The sequence below is a fragment of the Aythya fuligula genome, chromosome 3, assembly GCF_009819795.1.
Source record: "Aythya fuligula isolate bAytFul2 chromosome 3, bAytFul2.pri, whole genome shotgun sequence".
NCBI classification, from domain to species: domain Eukaryota; kingdom Metazoa; phylum Chordata; class Aves; order Anseriformes; family Anatidae; genus Aythya; species Aythya fuligula.
Window position 1 is genome coordinate 28,435,827 of NC_045561.1, and position 14,121 is coordinate 28,449,947.

The 14,121-nt window shown below is 45.3% G+C and overlaps 1 protein-coding gene across 1 annotated transcript; it reads right to left on the minus strand.

Annotated features, from left to right (window-relative positions):
• HNRNPU (heterogeneous nuclear ribonucleoprotein U) lies at positions 1-13,464 on the minus strand. The gene is made up of 14 exons (XM_032185883.1): positions 12,676-13,464; positions 11,940-12,051; positions 11,777-11,850; positions 9,385-9,524; positions 7,793-7,892; positions 6,602-6,714; positions 5,915-6,178; positions 5,569-5,688; positions 4,976-5,104; positions 4,437-4,605; positions 3,660-3,899; positions 2,988-3,190; positions 1,628-1,699; positions 1-1,235 (listed from the first exon to the last, which is right to left on the minus strand). Exons 1-14 carry the CDS (start codon positions 13,418-13,420, stop codon positions 1,182-1,184), a joined length of 2,535 nt encoding a protein of 844 aa, XP_032041774.1. The 5' UTR covers positions 13,421-13,464; the 3' UTR covers positions 1-1,181.
• Between the last annotated feature and the right edge of the window lie 657 nt (positions 13,465-14,121).

The following is a 14,121-nucleotide window of genomic DNA, read 5'->3' on the forward strand; positions in this document are numbered from 1 at the left end:
TACACAGTAATGAGTTTAGAACTGTCCAACATCAGCACTTCCATACATTCTCTTCCTCTTTATAGCCTTAAAGGGATTTTAGACCTTGATGGCGACAATCCCAAAACAAGAGTAAAATGAATTTATTTTATTGCAAACAAACGTCTAGAGTTAAATTTCTCCACCCACTTTCTTTAAAGAGAAAAAGGAATCAGCAGGCTACGGAGATACACCCATTTGAGAATTGACATGATTAAAAATTAGATATAAAATGGGTGACTCACAGTTTCATTAGCTTACAAAATGGTGGAGTAACTACTACAAGCACACTAGGTATACAGTATTTTGTGGGGAAAGTTATACAGACACACAGCTAACTTCATATAGATCCCATTAGACAACTGGATTTACAACAAGTTTTGTTTAATAAGAAATGGGCAAAGCCAGCTTCTTTTCAGAATCAAAATGCAGAACAAATGGAAAAGAAATTATGGTGGTGTACCTTCACAAGTTTGAGCCTCCACAAGTAATGCAACCAAAGTTTTACAACTTTAAGAGCTTCTACATACACTCCACCTTCCCTATTTAGCTCCAGGTTTCCTCTTTGCCCCCAACATCTTATTGAGCTCCAAGTGTTACAAAAGAAGTCCTAGTTATTGCCAGAAACTTTTACCTCCCCCTCCTCCCCTCCCCACCCCGAAGCTGTATAGAGAGGATGGAGTGTAATACGGAGCTTTACAGTATCTCATGGCATTCGCGAGGGCTGCTCAGGAGCCTCCACACGAATCTGGTTGCTAACATTTCGATCGTATTGTGACATGACTCACGACTGTTTCTTAGAAATTGGGGAATGGGGAAAAAGGAGAAAATTCTTTAATAAAAAGACACCAGGTACAAAGCAACGTTTTACTTTTGTTGTGGTAAAAAAAAGTCACATTTTACAGATAAAATGTAGAACCCTGAAATACTGACACATTCTCTTATCGTGCACAATGCTGAGGTTCTCTTACGAATCACTTTAAAACTGCAATTAAAAATGTACAAAAAAAGAAAAGAAAAAAATCAACCCACAAAGCTTCTAAAAAAGGAACCCGCAGGCACTTCCTCTTGTGGAATGTTTAAAAAGTTAGCCTACTAAAGAAAACAGTCGACTTCTTGTGAAGGTTTTGGAGAAATATGTATCAGTTCATTTATTTGGGTATTCAATAGTATCCTTGGTGATAATGCTGACTCCATGGCTTCTGACCCCAGAATTGCTGCAATAAATGGATAAATGGTTAAAATTAACTTAGCTCCTTACAGAAGGAACATCTTTAACAAACATGCAGTCCTCCTGATTCAAGTCCTCCCAAACAACAGCAAATTCCTAAAGAACCGAAGACAGTTAAGTTCACTTCACAGTAGCAACATGAAGCCAAATACTTCATACCATTAAGACCAATAAGCCACGGCTGATATTTGATACATCAAGACAGATTAAGCTTTGCAGAGAAAACTATTTATAGCAATATTACCTGGCAGTAGAAGATTATGCTATCCAGTTCTGATTACACATCTACTTCTGATTCTCCTAATTATTTCAGACAGCATTTTCAAACACTCAATTAACAATCAGCGAAAAGGAACAAGTTTAGTTGTTATTACTTACACCCTGCTGCCACTGGTTGTAGCCCTGAGATTGGTTTTTGTAGCCACGATTATTTCCCCTTCCTCTGAAGTTCTGAAAGAGAACAACAGTTTTGAACTACTACATCTGTAGAGACTTTTTTTTTTTTTTTTTTTTTTTTAGAAATACACTGCTACCGAGTCTTTCTATTGCTACCAGAAGATCACATATCACACAGCATCTTCCAAACACAAGGGATCAGGTTTAGGTTAAAGAATTAAAATAAAAACAATGCCAAAAGCCCCCTCCAAGCAACTGATTTTTAAAACATGGGTCAAAACCACTAAAACTAATAAGCTAGCTCAAACTATTGTTCCCAGAGGTCTGGAAAGCTGGCTAATCCAGTTTTGACTCACCCTATTTCCAACTGCTAAACTGCACCAGGACAACTAAAAATACTAGAGCTTGCCTATTTTTAGTTAGGAAAGGCTGTCGCAGTTACAAGGATGTTATCTGATCAGACAAAAGGATACGGCTCATGCAACTGAAAATAGTTAGTCCACAAAACTTTAGATAAAACACAGCATTTCCCCTGTTTGTCAGCATTAGACAAACCTAATCCATGTTTACTAGCTTGGGCTCCATCTGCTGGCTCTTCAGTAATCAAAATTATGTTTTCAAATACTTTCACTGATATTCCATCAGTTAAGACCGAGGCTGGCATGTCTTTAATCGGTGTTTGACATCAGACAGCAAAACAGACTCTCTCCAGGGCTATTTCCAGAAAGCTCTAAATGCTCCTTGCTTTACTTTCTACTTGAAGATACACCTTGACCCTAGGGCCAAACAAGGGTTGTTGCTATTGGGGGTCAGGTGGGGACTTGTAGGGGAGGGAATAGGCAGTAATAAAACATACCAAGTTTTATGCACAATGTGAAGTTACAGAAATACCTTTTTTTTTTTTTTTTTTACCTACTCATTCTTACATAGGTAATTGCGCACCTTGTGTAGCGGAACAAGCCGTGCCTAGCTCCAGCTCAACTGAAGGTGTGGAACTAAACCAGACCTGAGTGTTTGCATCCTACATCAACTGCAAGAGGCAACTCTCACCTGTCAGAGCACGCAGATCCAGGGACTGCTCAATGGAACCTCAGCCCTAAAAATGTTCAGCTTAACAGAACTGAGGTACAGTCTTACCAGGAAACCACTGGATCCATGTTAGAGTTTCTTAGACAATGTTTAGAGCTCTAGGCATGTGCACAAAACTAGAAGCCAGACCTTTTACTGTGGAATTAGCGTACCACAACAACCAGGTCTGCCACAATTCACAGCTACCAAGCCTTTCACACAGCGCTGTCCACAACACTGCCCAGTGACTGTTAAGCCCACCCCAAAGCATTACCTGGTTGTAGTTTCCCCTGTTGGGCATTCCTCCTCTGTTATAGTTCCCTCTGTTTGAGTAGCCACCTCTGCTTGGAAAGACAGGGCCACGAGGATACGGGTAGCCAATTGCACCGCTGCTGCCACCGCCGCCGCCACCACCTCCACCACCTCGCTGAGGCATGTTGCCTCCCCTCCGGTTGTATCCACCACGATTGCCAGGGACTGCAGGGAGAAAGGCACTCACATCAAGTCACCGTTAGGTCTTCAGTGTTTCTTATGGGAAGATCATTGTTCAAAGCAAGAACACAACCACGTTATAGAAATATGTAGCCAAGTTCAGAACAAAGACTTCAATGCGAAGATTTCAAGTCAAGCTTGGTCATACTAAAGATATATGAGCATGTAAAACCCCTCTAATAGGGTCTCATGCATGAGCAAACACCAAACCTACAACAGGGACTTGGACATTTTGTCTCGTACCACATGAATAGCATTAGAAGTGAGGACCATCATCAAAATCCTGGATGAAGTCGTAAAACTAACTTTGCACTACATGTCAGGGTATTAAAAACTTCCTGGAGTTGAGATCAAGCTTACCACCACACAGTAACTGCAAATGAAGTACTGCACAACAGGCTTTTTGCACAGCAGGTACCATCTCCAGAATTTCCAGGCTTATTTCTAGGCTCACCTCCTCCTCTGAAGTTGCCACGCATGTTGAATCCTCCACGTCCCCTCTGACCTCTATTAAACTGATTTTTATTGCTCTTCTTGTTTTTCTTTGAGCCAGTGTTCTGTTTCTTTTCTGGTGGAAGAGATTTCTTACTTTCTTCTTTATATTGTTCCAAGAGCTTCTGAGCTTCTTCTTTTTGCAACTCTACATAGATTATTTCATCAAAACATTCTGCTACCTCTGGCAGTGTGAAGTTCCCTATAATTGCAAAAACACTGAGTATTCAGCATCTCCATTCAGCTACAATTCAAGCCGTATTTAACCACCTTTCTCCCATCCTGCCTCCCACCCCCTGCATTCCCTCAGCATAGGGACAAGATTAAGTAATTTGAGCATTTTAGGTATGTAAGAGTGACAAAAGAAATAAACGGGTCTCCATGGAGTTGCCAGTACTGTTCCAAACCTTGAAAGCATTCTGCCTATATCTTTTTTTTTTTTCTTTTATAAGCCTCCACTCAGAACACCAGTTTCTGCCAAATATGTCACTTAAATAGGGCACTTTATGCCAAGACAGCTTTGTGCATCTGCATGAAGCATATCAGCATAAATGAGTAGTGTTAAGGACTGCAGCAGAGGGAACACAATATAGTGTTGTCCTACAAGTTACAGTAGTCTTCCAGTTTTGTTTAAAGTACAACTGTTTAAGATAACGTGAATTTTTAGATTTCAGGTTTACTTAATCCTTTAAGCAGATACTCAGCATCCTAAAACACAGTATAGGATTATGTTCCATGCCTTTCATTTTGAGAACTGCATGCTCTGGAAGATCTTTTCCCTCCACCTCTGCCTTCTTTTGTGTTCTTTGCTTGTAGTCTTCATCTTTTGGGCAAACAACAACTGCTTTGCGCTGGAAGCCTGCAAACAGGCACATTTTTCTCCTCTGCGCAGCTGCAGACACATTTGTCTGAAAAAAATGCAGTAACTTACTACACGTAGCTGTCATTGTAAGAGTTAAGGAAGTCAACTTATGGTGTATAGACTTCACCTCTACAAGAGCTTGCAATGAAGTTTACATATAACTGGACATAAAGATGCTGCATAATGCAAAGTTACGAGTTCATATCCAAGTGTTACAACACTATGCCTCCCACATCCCATAAATCCAGAGAAGTTCAGACAAGCATTTGTAGCAGTATCACAACTGTGCCCCCAGAACCGGTATTACGTCAATTAAGTGCAACAACTGCCATTACAACATAACTTTAATCCCATTTAATTACTACACTAGAGCCTATAACAGAATTCCAGAACAATTTTTTTAGTGAAGCTTCTACCTGATCCAAAATGAAATTCCGCTTCTTACGAGCTGCAATCTCAATGAACTTTCCAAGACACTGCGGAGCTCTCTGCAGCAGTGTGTTAAGTTTCCCGGTGTCTGCCATCTGACGCTTAAAACCTGCAACCTACAGAGATTTCCCAGAGTTAGATTAGTCCTTATATGCATGTTTCACATGGTTTTACTCACTGCTCTTCTCATTTGGCCTCAAAGGTTATTAAAGCCACAGCCACAAACTCGTAACTGAAATTCCCAAAGCCTTCATAAGCTGTACAGCTTTATAAAGAATCTAGGTGAATCAATGCAGCTGAATCTAACGTATACTCATTACATTCAAAAAGCTGCATGTTCTGAGGACAATAACAAATAAATGGAAATACTTCAACTTTTTATACAGTACAACAATAGAAAAGCTTCAGAATCCTGCTAAGAAGTAGCTCAGCAAGACAGAAGACTTAGTGGTCACTAGCAGTCACAAGCATCTGTTTCTTTTATTTCTTATATCCAAGAGAATCCCCTGGCAGCCAAAGACCTAGGATTGACTGCCAGCCTTTAACATACCAACGTACAGAAGGTTGTACTATCACTTACCATCATTTTGTCCATAATAGTATTTGTCCCAAGAATGTTGTATTTCCCAGGATTTGCTGCTGCATGTTTAGTAACCCATGTAGTCTTGCCAGCTCCAGGCAAGCCAATCATCATCACCACCTATTACGACAGGTTCTGTATTTGAGATACTAGTTCACAGATCTTTAATATGCAACTAAGACTAGAAGTGTAAAGGAAATTGAGTATGGGGAAGAGATAGTCATGGGATACACCAAGTATTAAAGTATCCAAGCAAAAAGGGAAAATTTCTGTTATAGTACATTTAAACTCCACCACTTCTGTTCATCTCTGCCTCAACAACTTGGAGATAAAACAAGAAACTTACCTCACAATCTTTCTTTTGCTCAGGCCCCTTTGGTCCTCGGACCCTGTCCTCCAGGGGGACCTTCTGGATGAAGGTGTACTCTTCAGGTACAGGAAAGTAAGGTTCCTCCTTCTGACCAAAGTTGAACTCAACTGCACAGTTATGGCAGAGAACATGTGGGAAGAGTGGGCGCCCATCAAGAGCTTCCTTACTGATTTTGAATGCAACTCCGAGCTCTTGTCCGTTCTTGGAATACGAGAGTTCCACTTCATCACCATCAAAGTTCTGTTTTGCAGACAAAGCATTAAGTTTGCACAAAGACACCAACCTTGTGCTGTACAAGCCACATTAGTCATTTCACTATACTAGTTGCATTAACTTAACTTGCATAACCACTTATATCATGAAGTAAATCCTTAAAGGCTTTCTCTCAAGCTGGTCAAATCGATCATGATCTCTTATATTGATCATTTCCTCTTAAGTTGATCTTAGTATTTGAGTATTTAAAGCCTTAGAAGACATGGCCTGTGAGTGTGAAAACAACTGAGAGCAGAGACTGCTGACAATACATGCTATTTCTACCTCCTCCCTATGTTAAGCAACTTGTCTTGCTCCATGTTTTTGGGGATTTCTTTTACTGCTTCCCACAAAGCAGCCTGAAAATGCAAGGATGTTTTTCCTCAAGAGAAAATTTATGAGAACACTTACAGCAAAACATCCAATCACATCATTTTCATCAAACTTCTCACCAAAGTCTTCAGTCTCACAATTGCATGTCTTTATTCCTTTTAGAGAATATCCGTAAGAAAACTCTTCTTCACCTGAAGAAGAAATTTAAACTTATTAACATGCATTTTTACCTAGCTGTTCAGAAATGCAGTCACTTTACAGCTACTTAAATGAACTGTTTTTCAGGATGTTTTAATTGATCCTAAACCAAGCTATGACCCCCCAAAAGAGCTACAGCTTATTCTTGCATTTAAGTACTCAACACACTCAATTTGAGATTGAACAGCAGCATTTCCCCCACCCTTGTCTTAAGAGCCTTATGCTACTGGTTCCACATTCATGTTGACGTAAAGTTGAAACACTAAAGACACAAGTAAGTATTTTTAAACTCTGAAGACCTGTTTATGCACCAGTATACCTGTAATGCAGCTGGTCACAAAGGCTTTCTGAATTAAGTCTCCAGTAGCACTTACCCCTCCCCATTTTAAAGGGAGTTTAGCAGACATTCAGCCTATGGGACAGCTGAGGATGAATGAAGCTGCAAGGAACAAGCTAACAGCAAATGTCAAACACAAGAACTCAAGTGGAACTTAAGTATTTCAGTAACTAGAAAGCTGCTGCTACGAGAATATCCCTACTCATATGTACTTCCCACAGACATATCTCAGCAGCAGGTATTAGTTAAAATACCATAATTATCTGTTCCCATTTATCTAATTAAGTTGTTCATTGTTCTAGCTACTTTTAGAAATGAGAATTCTTCCCTTGCTTTGAAAGAATGATAATGTTATCATGTAGCCTTATACTTTTTTTTTTTTTTAAAAAAAAAAAAAAAAAGCAGAAAATCATCTTCCTATTTATGACATTACATGAAAAGGAGATGCTTAACCTTGCCAGGTCTCCAGGAAGGTTCTCCACAACCCACACTTGACCACTGAAAGAATTAACTCAAATCATACCCTCCTGTATAAGCCTGAATACTTAACCTTGTTTGGTCCTGGTAATAAACTTTCTCCCACAACACTCAGAATGATTCAAACTGAGACCACTTTTCAGAATACATGGATTAAGATCACTAAGCTTTTCCTATCCAGTTAAGGGTAAAAAAAAAGATTACAGATTTCAACCACATACACAATACAGAGAAGTAACCAAACGTTTAAGTCTTACCCAGCAACATTCCACTTGTGTTCAGTGACCAGCCAACTCGCACTTCGTGTATGTCAATGTCTTTTGTATACAGGTGTTTAACAGGGATCTTTTCTGTAACCTATTTTTAAATTATTCATTAAAAAAGTTAATGCACTGTACTTCTTAAAAACGCCAACAAAATGGAAACAATGCAAACATCCAAAAGCTTTATACTTTGGTTAAATCTTGGCCTAGTCTGAATAAACATCTACAAAAATGTAAGATATGCCAAGTCTGTGAGAACACAAACCAATTGCTCAACACTCCCATCTCTCGCCTGATGGAGATGCAAGATAACATGTATACCTTCGGAGACCTTACTCATAACACTCCCTCTTAGCGGCCAAAAACCTCAATCCTTGACACTATTAAAACTGCAGTCTACAAAAAATTCTTTATGTAATTTAGAAGAAAAAAAGGCCAGAACTTTGGGATTAACAGTAAATTACTTTGCCAATACAGTGTGGTATTAGATGAAAACAGTTTTCTAGATAGATATGGAAAAATATTACACTCATCCCTTTCTACAGCAAACAGAGCTGCTGGGCAAGTTGCCAGCTTCCAAACGACGTAACTGGAATCAAGTTTTTTTTTTTTAAATAGATTTCACCAAATAGAGTGGAAAAACTGACCACTATCCCACCAGTTTCCATGAGTACTTGAGTCAGGTAACCAAGGTGAAACCTTAACCAAGCTTATTTAGAAGTGAACAGGGCAATAGACAGTGACATCATTAACACTTCATTGTCCTTCCAAAGTTACAAGCACCAACAGGCACAAAAATCTCTCAATGCAATAGCGCAGAGAATGGGATCACTACCCCGTCCTCACGGTAGCAGTTGGGTTTGCAAGTACTGGAGGAAGAGAACAGAGTAAGCGTGTGTACACACATCATACACAAGCAAGGCTTTAACATCACTAAAACCCCAAATCAAGGTTTGTGCATCCTGCTTTTCTTCCCTTACCAGGTTGGAGAAATCTGTTTATTGCAAGGCTGGAAGCTTTTCCATTCTTACCCTTGAAGGGAACTCTTGCTCTCCAAACTGAAATGCCCAGCTAAATACTCACATTCATTGTGTACACAACCCAGAATCATTCGGGTTGGAAGGAACCTCTGGAGGTCAGCTAACCAACTTCCTGGTGTAAGTGGTGCTTTGTAGTTTTTTTTTTTTTATTTTTTTTTGTTAAATCCAATTTTTCTGTAATCTTCAGAAAACATAAGCAAACTTCTGACTTGTGTCTTAAGTCTTTAAGTTCTAATGCATAAACTGCAAAGTGAAATTCTTGGTTCGAAACTAAAACCAGAAGTTACACATTTGGGTCAAGCACAGCTTTTTTTTTTTTTTTTAAAGGAAGTCCTTTGAACGAGGAAGCAGTTTCGTTAATTAAGTCATCTTCTGTTGAGAACCATTTCACAGACTCATGACAGAACGATTTCAGAAAGCTCTTAAGCTCTCTTCACCTGAATTAGTTCCAACTAAGTAAAAAGAGGACCGAAAGAATAGCAAGTATAAACAGTGTTATTATATTTAACTAAGAACAGTTTCCCACAAAACATCAGTCTAACTCACCTTCATCTCAAAGCAGACTTTGCCTTTAGAAACTCCATAGGAGGCTCTCCCACCAGCCCAAAGGAAAGCAAAGCTTTCCATGGTCAGTGAGGAAGCACTAAACCGGTCTCTTGAGATTTTAAAATGCAGGTCACAGTTATCTGTTAACAAAAATCATTGTTTATTAATAAAAATAAAGCAGAACTCTCAAATTTTATGCATTAAGGAGGATTTCAGCTTTCACAAGTATAAGCCTCCACTTATTTTAAGACAAATAACTGGCATTTGGCAACTGTTCACCATCTTTCAGGAAAGGAAATGAACACACGCCTAAAGCTGCAGCCTGAAGTTCAGCCAAAACCCCAGGGAAACCTAACTAACAACAGATTTGATTTTCAAGGTACTACCATGCGCTGTCACCGAATTCCCACTGTTTTGTCTTTGCTCCTTGAGTGGTTTGCTAGGCACGGTTTTGTCAAGTCTTATCCCTCATACCCAAACCTAAGGGCAGCTACGTAGGTAAGTACAAAAACAAGTATTTTTCTTTGAAGTACTGAAAGCAGTACCATCTTTGGTGAATACAGTCCTTCAGCAAGTCCAATTAGATTAAGTCAATTAAAATAAAGTCAGTTCAGTCAAGTGCCAATAGGTTAAGCATGCAGAATGTGGTAAGAGAACGTTTCACTCAAGTGTGATCTGCAATATGAATTCACCCATCATTCTAAAAGAACCCCAGGAACCCTACACAGAACCTTTGTTGTATGGGTATCTTCAAGGCTGCAGCACCATCAAGTTTCTCATGTCCTAGTAGCTTTCAGAAAGTGACAGTGCAGAACAGTCACATGACGTGTGGGACATGGGCTAGAATTCCCCACAGCAAGGAAACCACAGAATGAACTCCAAACCTATTTGATATTTATAAGAAAGGTGTAAAATCAGGAAGCAGAGACTATCTTATGCCCTAGTACGAAATCTGCATGGTGCCCGAGCACATGCACTAAAATGCAGTCTTCCCGGTATTACTGGTAATTCTCATGCACAAGATCTTGTTTTGTTTGCATGAAGCCATCTCCGGTTACAGCTACTGTGTTTGTGACTCAAGTGTTCTCATTAATACATTTTTGTATTTTGCAGTACTAATTTGTTGAATGAAAAACAAACAAAAGGAACATACAGTAGAAACCTCTCTCTGTAGGTTAATTTTAGAGTAACAAATGAGAATCAAGTTAATAGCCTTCTTATGTGACAGGTAAAAAAAGCACTTGAGATCACTAAACCTCTTATATCTGGCTTGTTACAGTCCAGTAGAAGAGAGCCAAACTGCTACACAATTCAGTCTTGAAGACGTGGTTGATTCTGCGCTCCAGACAGCCTGTCAACACTTTTAAAATACAGTTCATCCAGTAACGAAGTTTTCTGCTAGGAATAATAATCAAAAGTAGCTACTAGTCAATTATTGGGAGAATTAGGAACTCCCACAGAGATTGCTACTCACCAAGTCTGCAGCTAGAAGGTTGAAATTTAGTTAACAGAATGTCAAGGCTGGCATATACGTGGCTGTAAACTCACGCATCCTTGAATTTCTCAGGAGGAAAAAAACTACTAGGAAACATGCCATGCCAAATAAAGCCAAAGCATAGAGGTTCTCTTTCATGGCATTTTAAGCCAATGAGTTAGCACATTACCTGGGTTTAATTCTGTAATAGTTCCTTATACTTACCCTCAAGAATACAAACGTTTATCCTGGTCACAGACTGTTAACGTTGCTATTATTGTGATATACTGCCTTAAAACCCTCTTATTGGTATCTTTTTGTCAATCTGTTCTCTCTGGCACCCATTTAAACAAGTCACCTCTACACCAGTCTCAACGTTTGGATTGCAAAAATGGGTCTTTTTTATTCCCGAAGGCCTAAGTCACTTGATTAGATTTATCAGAAAGAATAAAAATAAGTGTTTATTTATTGCTGATAAATAAGCAGGGCCTCAGCAAACTATGCAGGAAGCTTCCTCTACAGATTTTACTACTCTAACTATGTATCACTGGTTCTTTGACTTCCTGAAGTGAGTATTTCATGCGGCAAACAATGCTTCTCACACTGTTTTTAGTGTTATCTATGCTCACTCTACAGTCAACCAACTTAGTTTATAGGCTAGCTTGGTGTTCTAGTCAAGATTTCTTCAGGAAATTGTATGATGCCACACATTTTGTGGAGAAACCTCAACTTACTGCTGTTACTATGAAGACCCACGTGTCCTTTTGTTGTTTTGGATGCTGAAAAGTGGTGAAAACACATTTCTATGTTACTCGGCAATCTGAGTCAAACACATTTGCCCTGCATTTCATAAAGCAGTTTTAAGACTGAAAGCCTAACCCTGATCTCTGCGGACAGAAGGGAAGTGCGGCTACTCACAAGTATCGAGACAAACGACTGTGTCGTCGAAATGCTCATCTTCCTCTTCCACAGGTGGCTGAGGGGACTTGGCCCTGAACAAAGAGAAGGAAGGTTAAAGGAGGTGGATTTCTGTAGGGTGAGCGCGCGTGGCTCCCCCCGGCTCCCCAGCCCCTTCCGTTACCTGCTGTACTTGTTCTCCTCGATGTACTCGAAGTACCCGCGCCCATGGTCCTCCCGCGGCCTCTTCACGCCCCTCTTCTTCTCCCCGGGCTTCTGCTCCGCCTTGCCGTCTCCTGCGGGGACGCGCGGCCGTCAGGCAGGCACAGGGCCCCTCTCAGAGGGACAAAGCCGCGGAAGGTGCCCCCCCCTCCTCCCTCCCAACCCCCCCCCCCCGGGCCGTGCTCGGCGCCGGGCGCGCGCACTGGAGGCCGCTCCCTCCCCCCTCCGCCCCCCCCCCCCCCCCCCGCGGCGCCATCGTGCCCGCGCGCGCCTCCTCCCGGCGGGCGGGGGCAGGGCGCGGGCCCCGCGCGCGCGGGGCCGGGATTCCTCCCCCCCCCCCTCCTTCCCCCCCTCCCCCCCCCCTCCTCCCGCCCCCATTGTACCCGGCCTCCCCGCCGCCATCCCGTGCGGCGCCCCGGCCGGAAGTGACGTCAGGCCGCCGAGCGCACCTCGGCACAATACAGCGCGCCCCAGCGGCCCCGCCGCCGCCCCTCCCCCCCTCCATCCCCTCAGGCTCCGCCCCCTCCCCAACGGCCCCTCCAGGACCCCCCCGCGGGCTGTGGGGGGGGCACCACGCGCCCGCCTCGCGCGCCCCGGAAGCCGCCCCCCCCTCCCCTCCCCCCCATCCCGTGAGGCGGGGGGTTAACGGCCGCCCCCCCCCCCCCGCCCCCACTCACACACCCCCCCCACGCACTCACCCCCGGCGCCCTGAGCCCCCGGGCGGCCGCCGCCGCCGCCGCCTTCCGCTTTCTTCTGCTGCTGCTGCTGCTGCTTGGCGGGGCCCGCCGCGCCCGCCGCTGGGGGGCCCGAGGCGCCGGCAGCGCCGCTCTTGGCCGCGGGCTCCTTGGCGGCGCCGCGCGGCGGGAGGAGCGGCGGGGGCTGCTGCTGGGGCTGCTGCTGCGGCTGGGGCTGCTGCGGCGGCTGCTGCTCGCCGTGCCCGTTGGCGTCGCCGGCCGCGGCCTCCTCCTCGTCGGCCAGCTCGTCCTCGCCCTCCTGGAAGCCCTGGTCGTCGCCGTTCTCGTCCTCCTCCTCCTCCTCTTCCTCCTCCTCGCCGCCCGCCTCCTCCTCCATCGGGCCGCCCCCGGCCCCCGCCCGCTCGCCGTTCTCCTCGCCCAGCTCCATGGCGTCGCCATCGGCCGCCTCCAGCCCTTCCTCGTCGTCGTCCTCCGCCGCGGAGGCCGCGGCCTGGTCGGGGCCTCCCGCCTGGCGGAGCTGCGCGGCGCCGCCGCCGCTCTCGGCCGCCTCCCCCTCCATGCTGCCGTTGCCAGGCTCGGCCGCGCTGCTGGCGGGGCCTCCCCCGCCGGCCTCCTCCTGGTCCAGCGCGGCCTGGAGCCGCTCCATCAGGTCGGCCTTGAGGCCCTTGTCGGAGAGGCGCCGCTTTTTCAGCTCCTCCTTCAGCTCCGACACCTTCAGCTTCTTCACGTTCACGGGCGAGCAGCTCATGGCGGCGGCGGCGGCTCGGTCCCTGGGCGGCGCGCGGGCGGCTCTGGGCTCGGGCTGGCGGGCTCGGGCTGGGGCTGGCGGCGGCTGCGGCGGCTGGGAGCCGAGGCCCCGGCGGCGGGCGGCGGCGGCGGTGGGTGGGTGGCGCGGCTGGGCTGCTGCGTGCGGCTGCGGCAGCTGCAGAGCGGACCCGCCTGGCGCCAAATCCTTTCACCGAGCTCGCGAGGGAGACGCGCCTCGCGGGGCCGAGCACGCAGCACTGCCCGCCCCGCCCCCGCGCACGTCGGCCCTCCCTCCCCTCCCCTCCCCTCCCCCTACCCCGCTACCGTAACGGCCGCCCGCGCGCGCGCCCCTACCGTAATTACCCGCCCGCGCGCAGCCGCGCCATGTTGGCCCCCTCCCTCCCCCCCGCCCCAGCCCGGTTAAAGCGGGGAGCGGCGCTCGTTCAGGCGGTTGCATAAGGGCGGCAGCAGGAGGCACGCACGGATCTGAGCCTAGCTAGACCGAGCTGCCCTGCAAGCCACGCGGCTAACAAAGGTATTTCCAGCGCGCTAACTCGCCGCCACACGGGAAGCACCAGGCAGCGCAGCGCTGATCCGAGAGCCGACCGCAGCCAAACTGCTCGGCTTTTCCCGTCTTTCCCTCCGCTTTGGGCCTTCTGGGCCCAACCGAAGTTGTTCGGCGGTTGAATTTTTACACTTTCG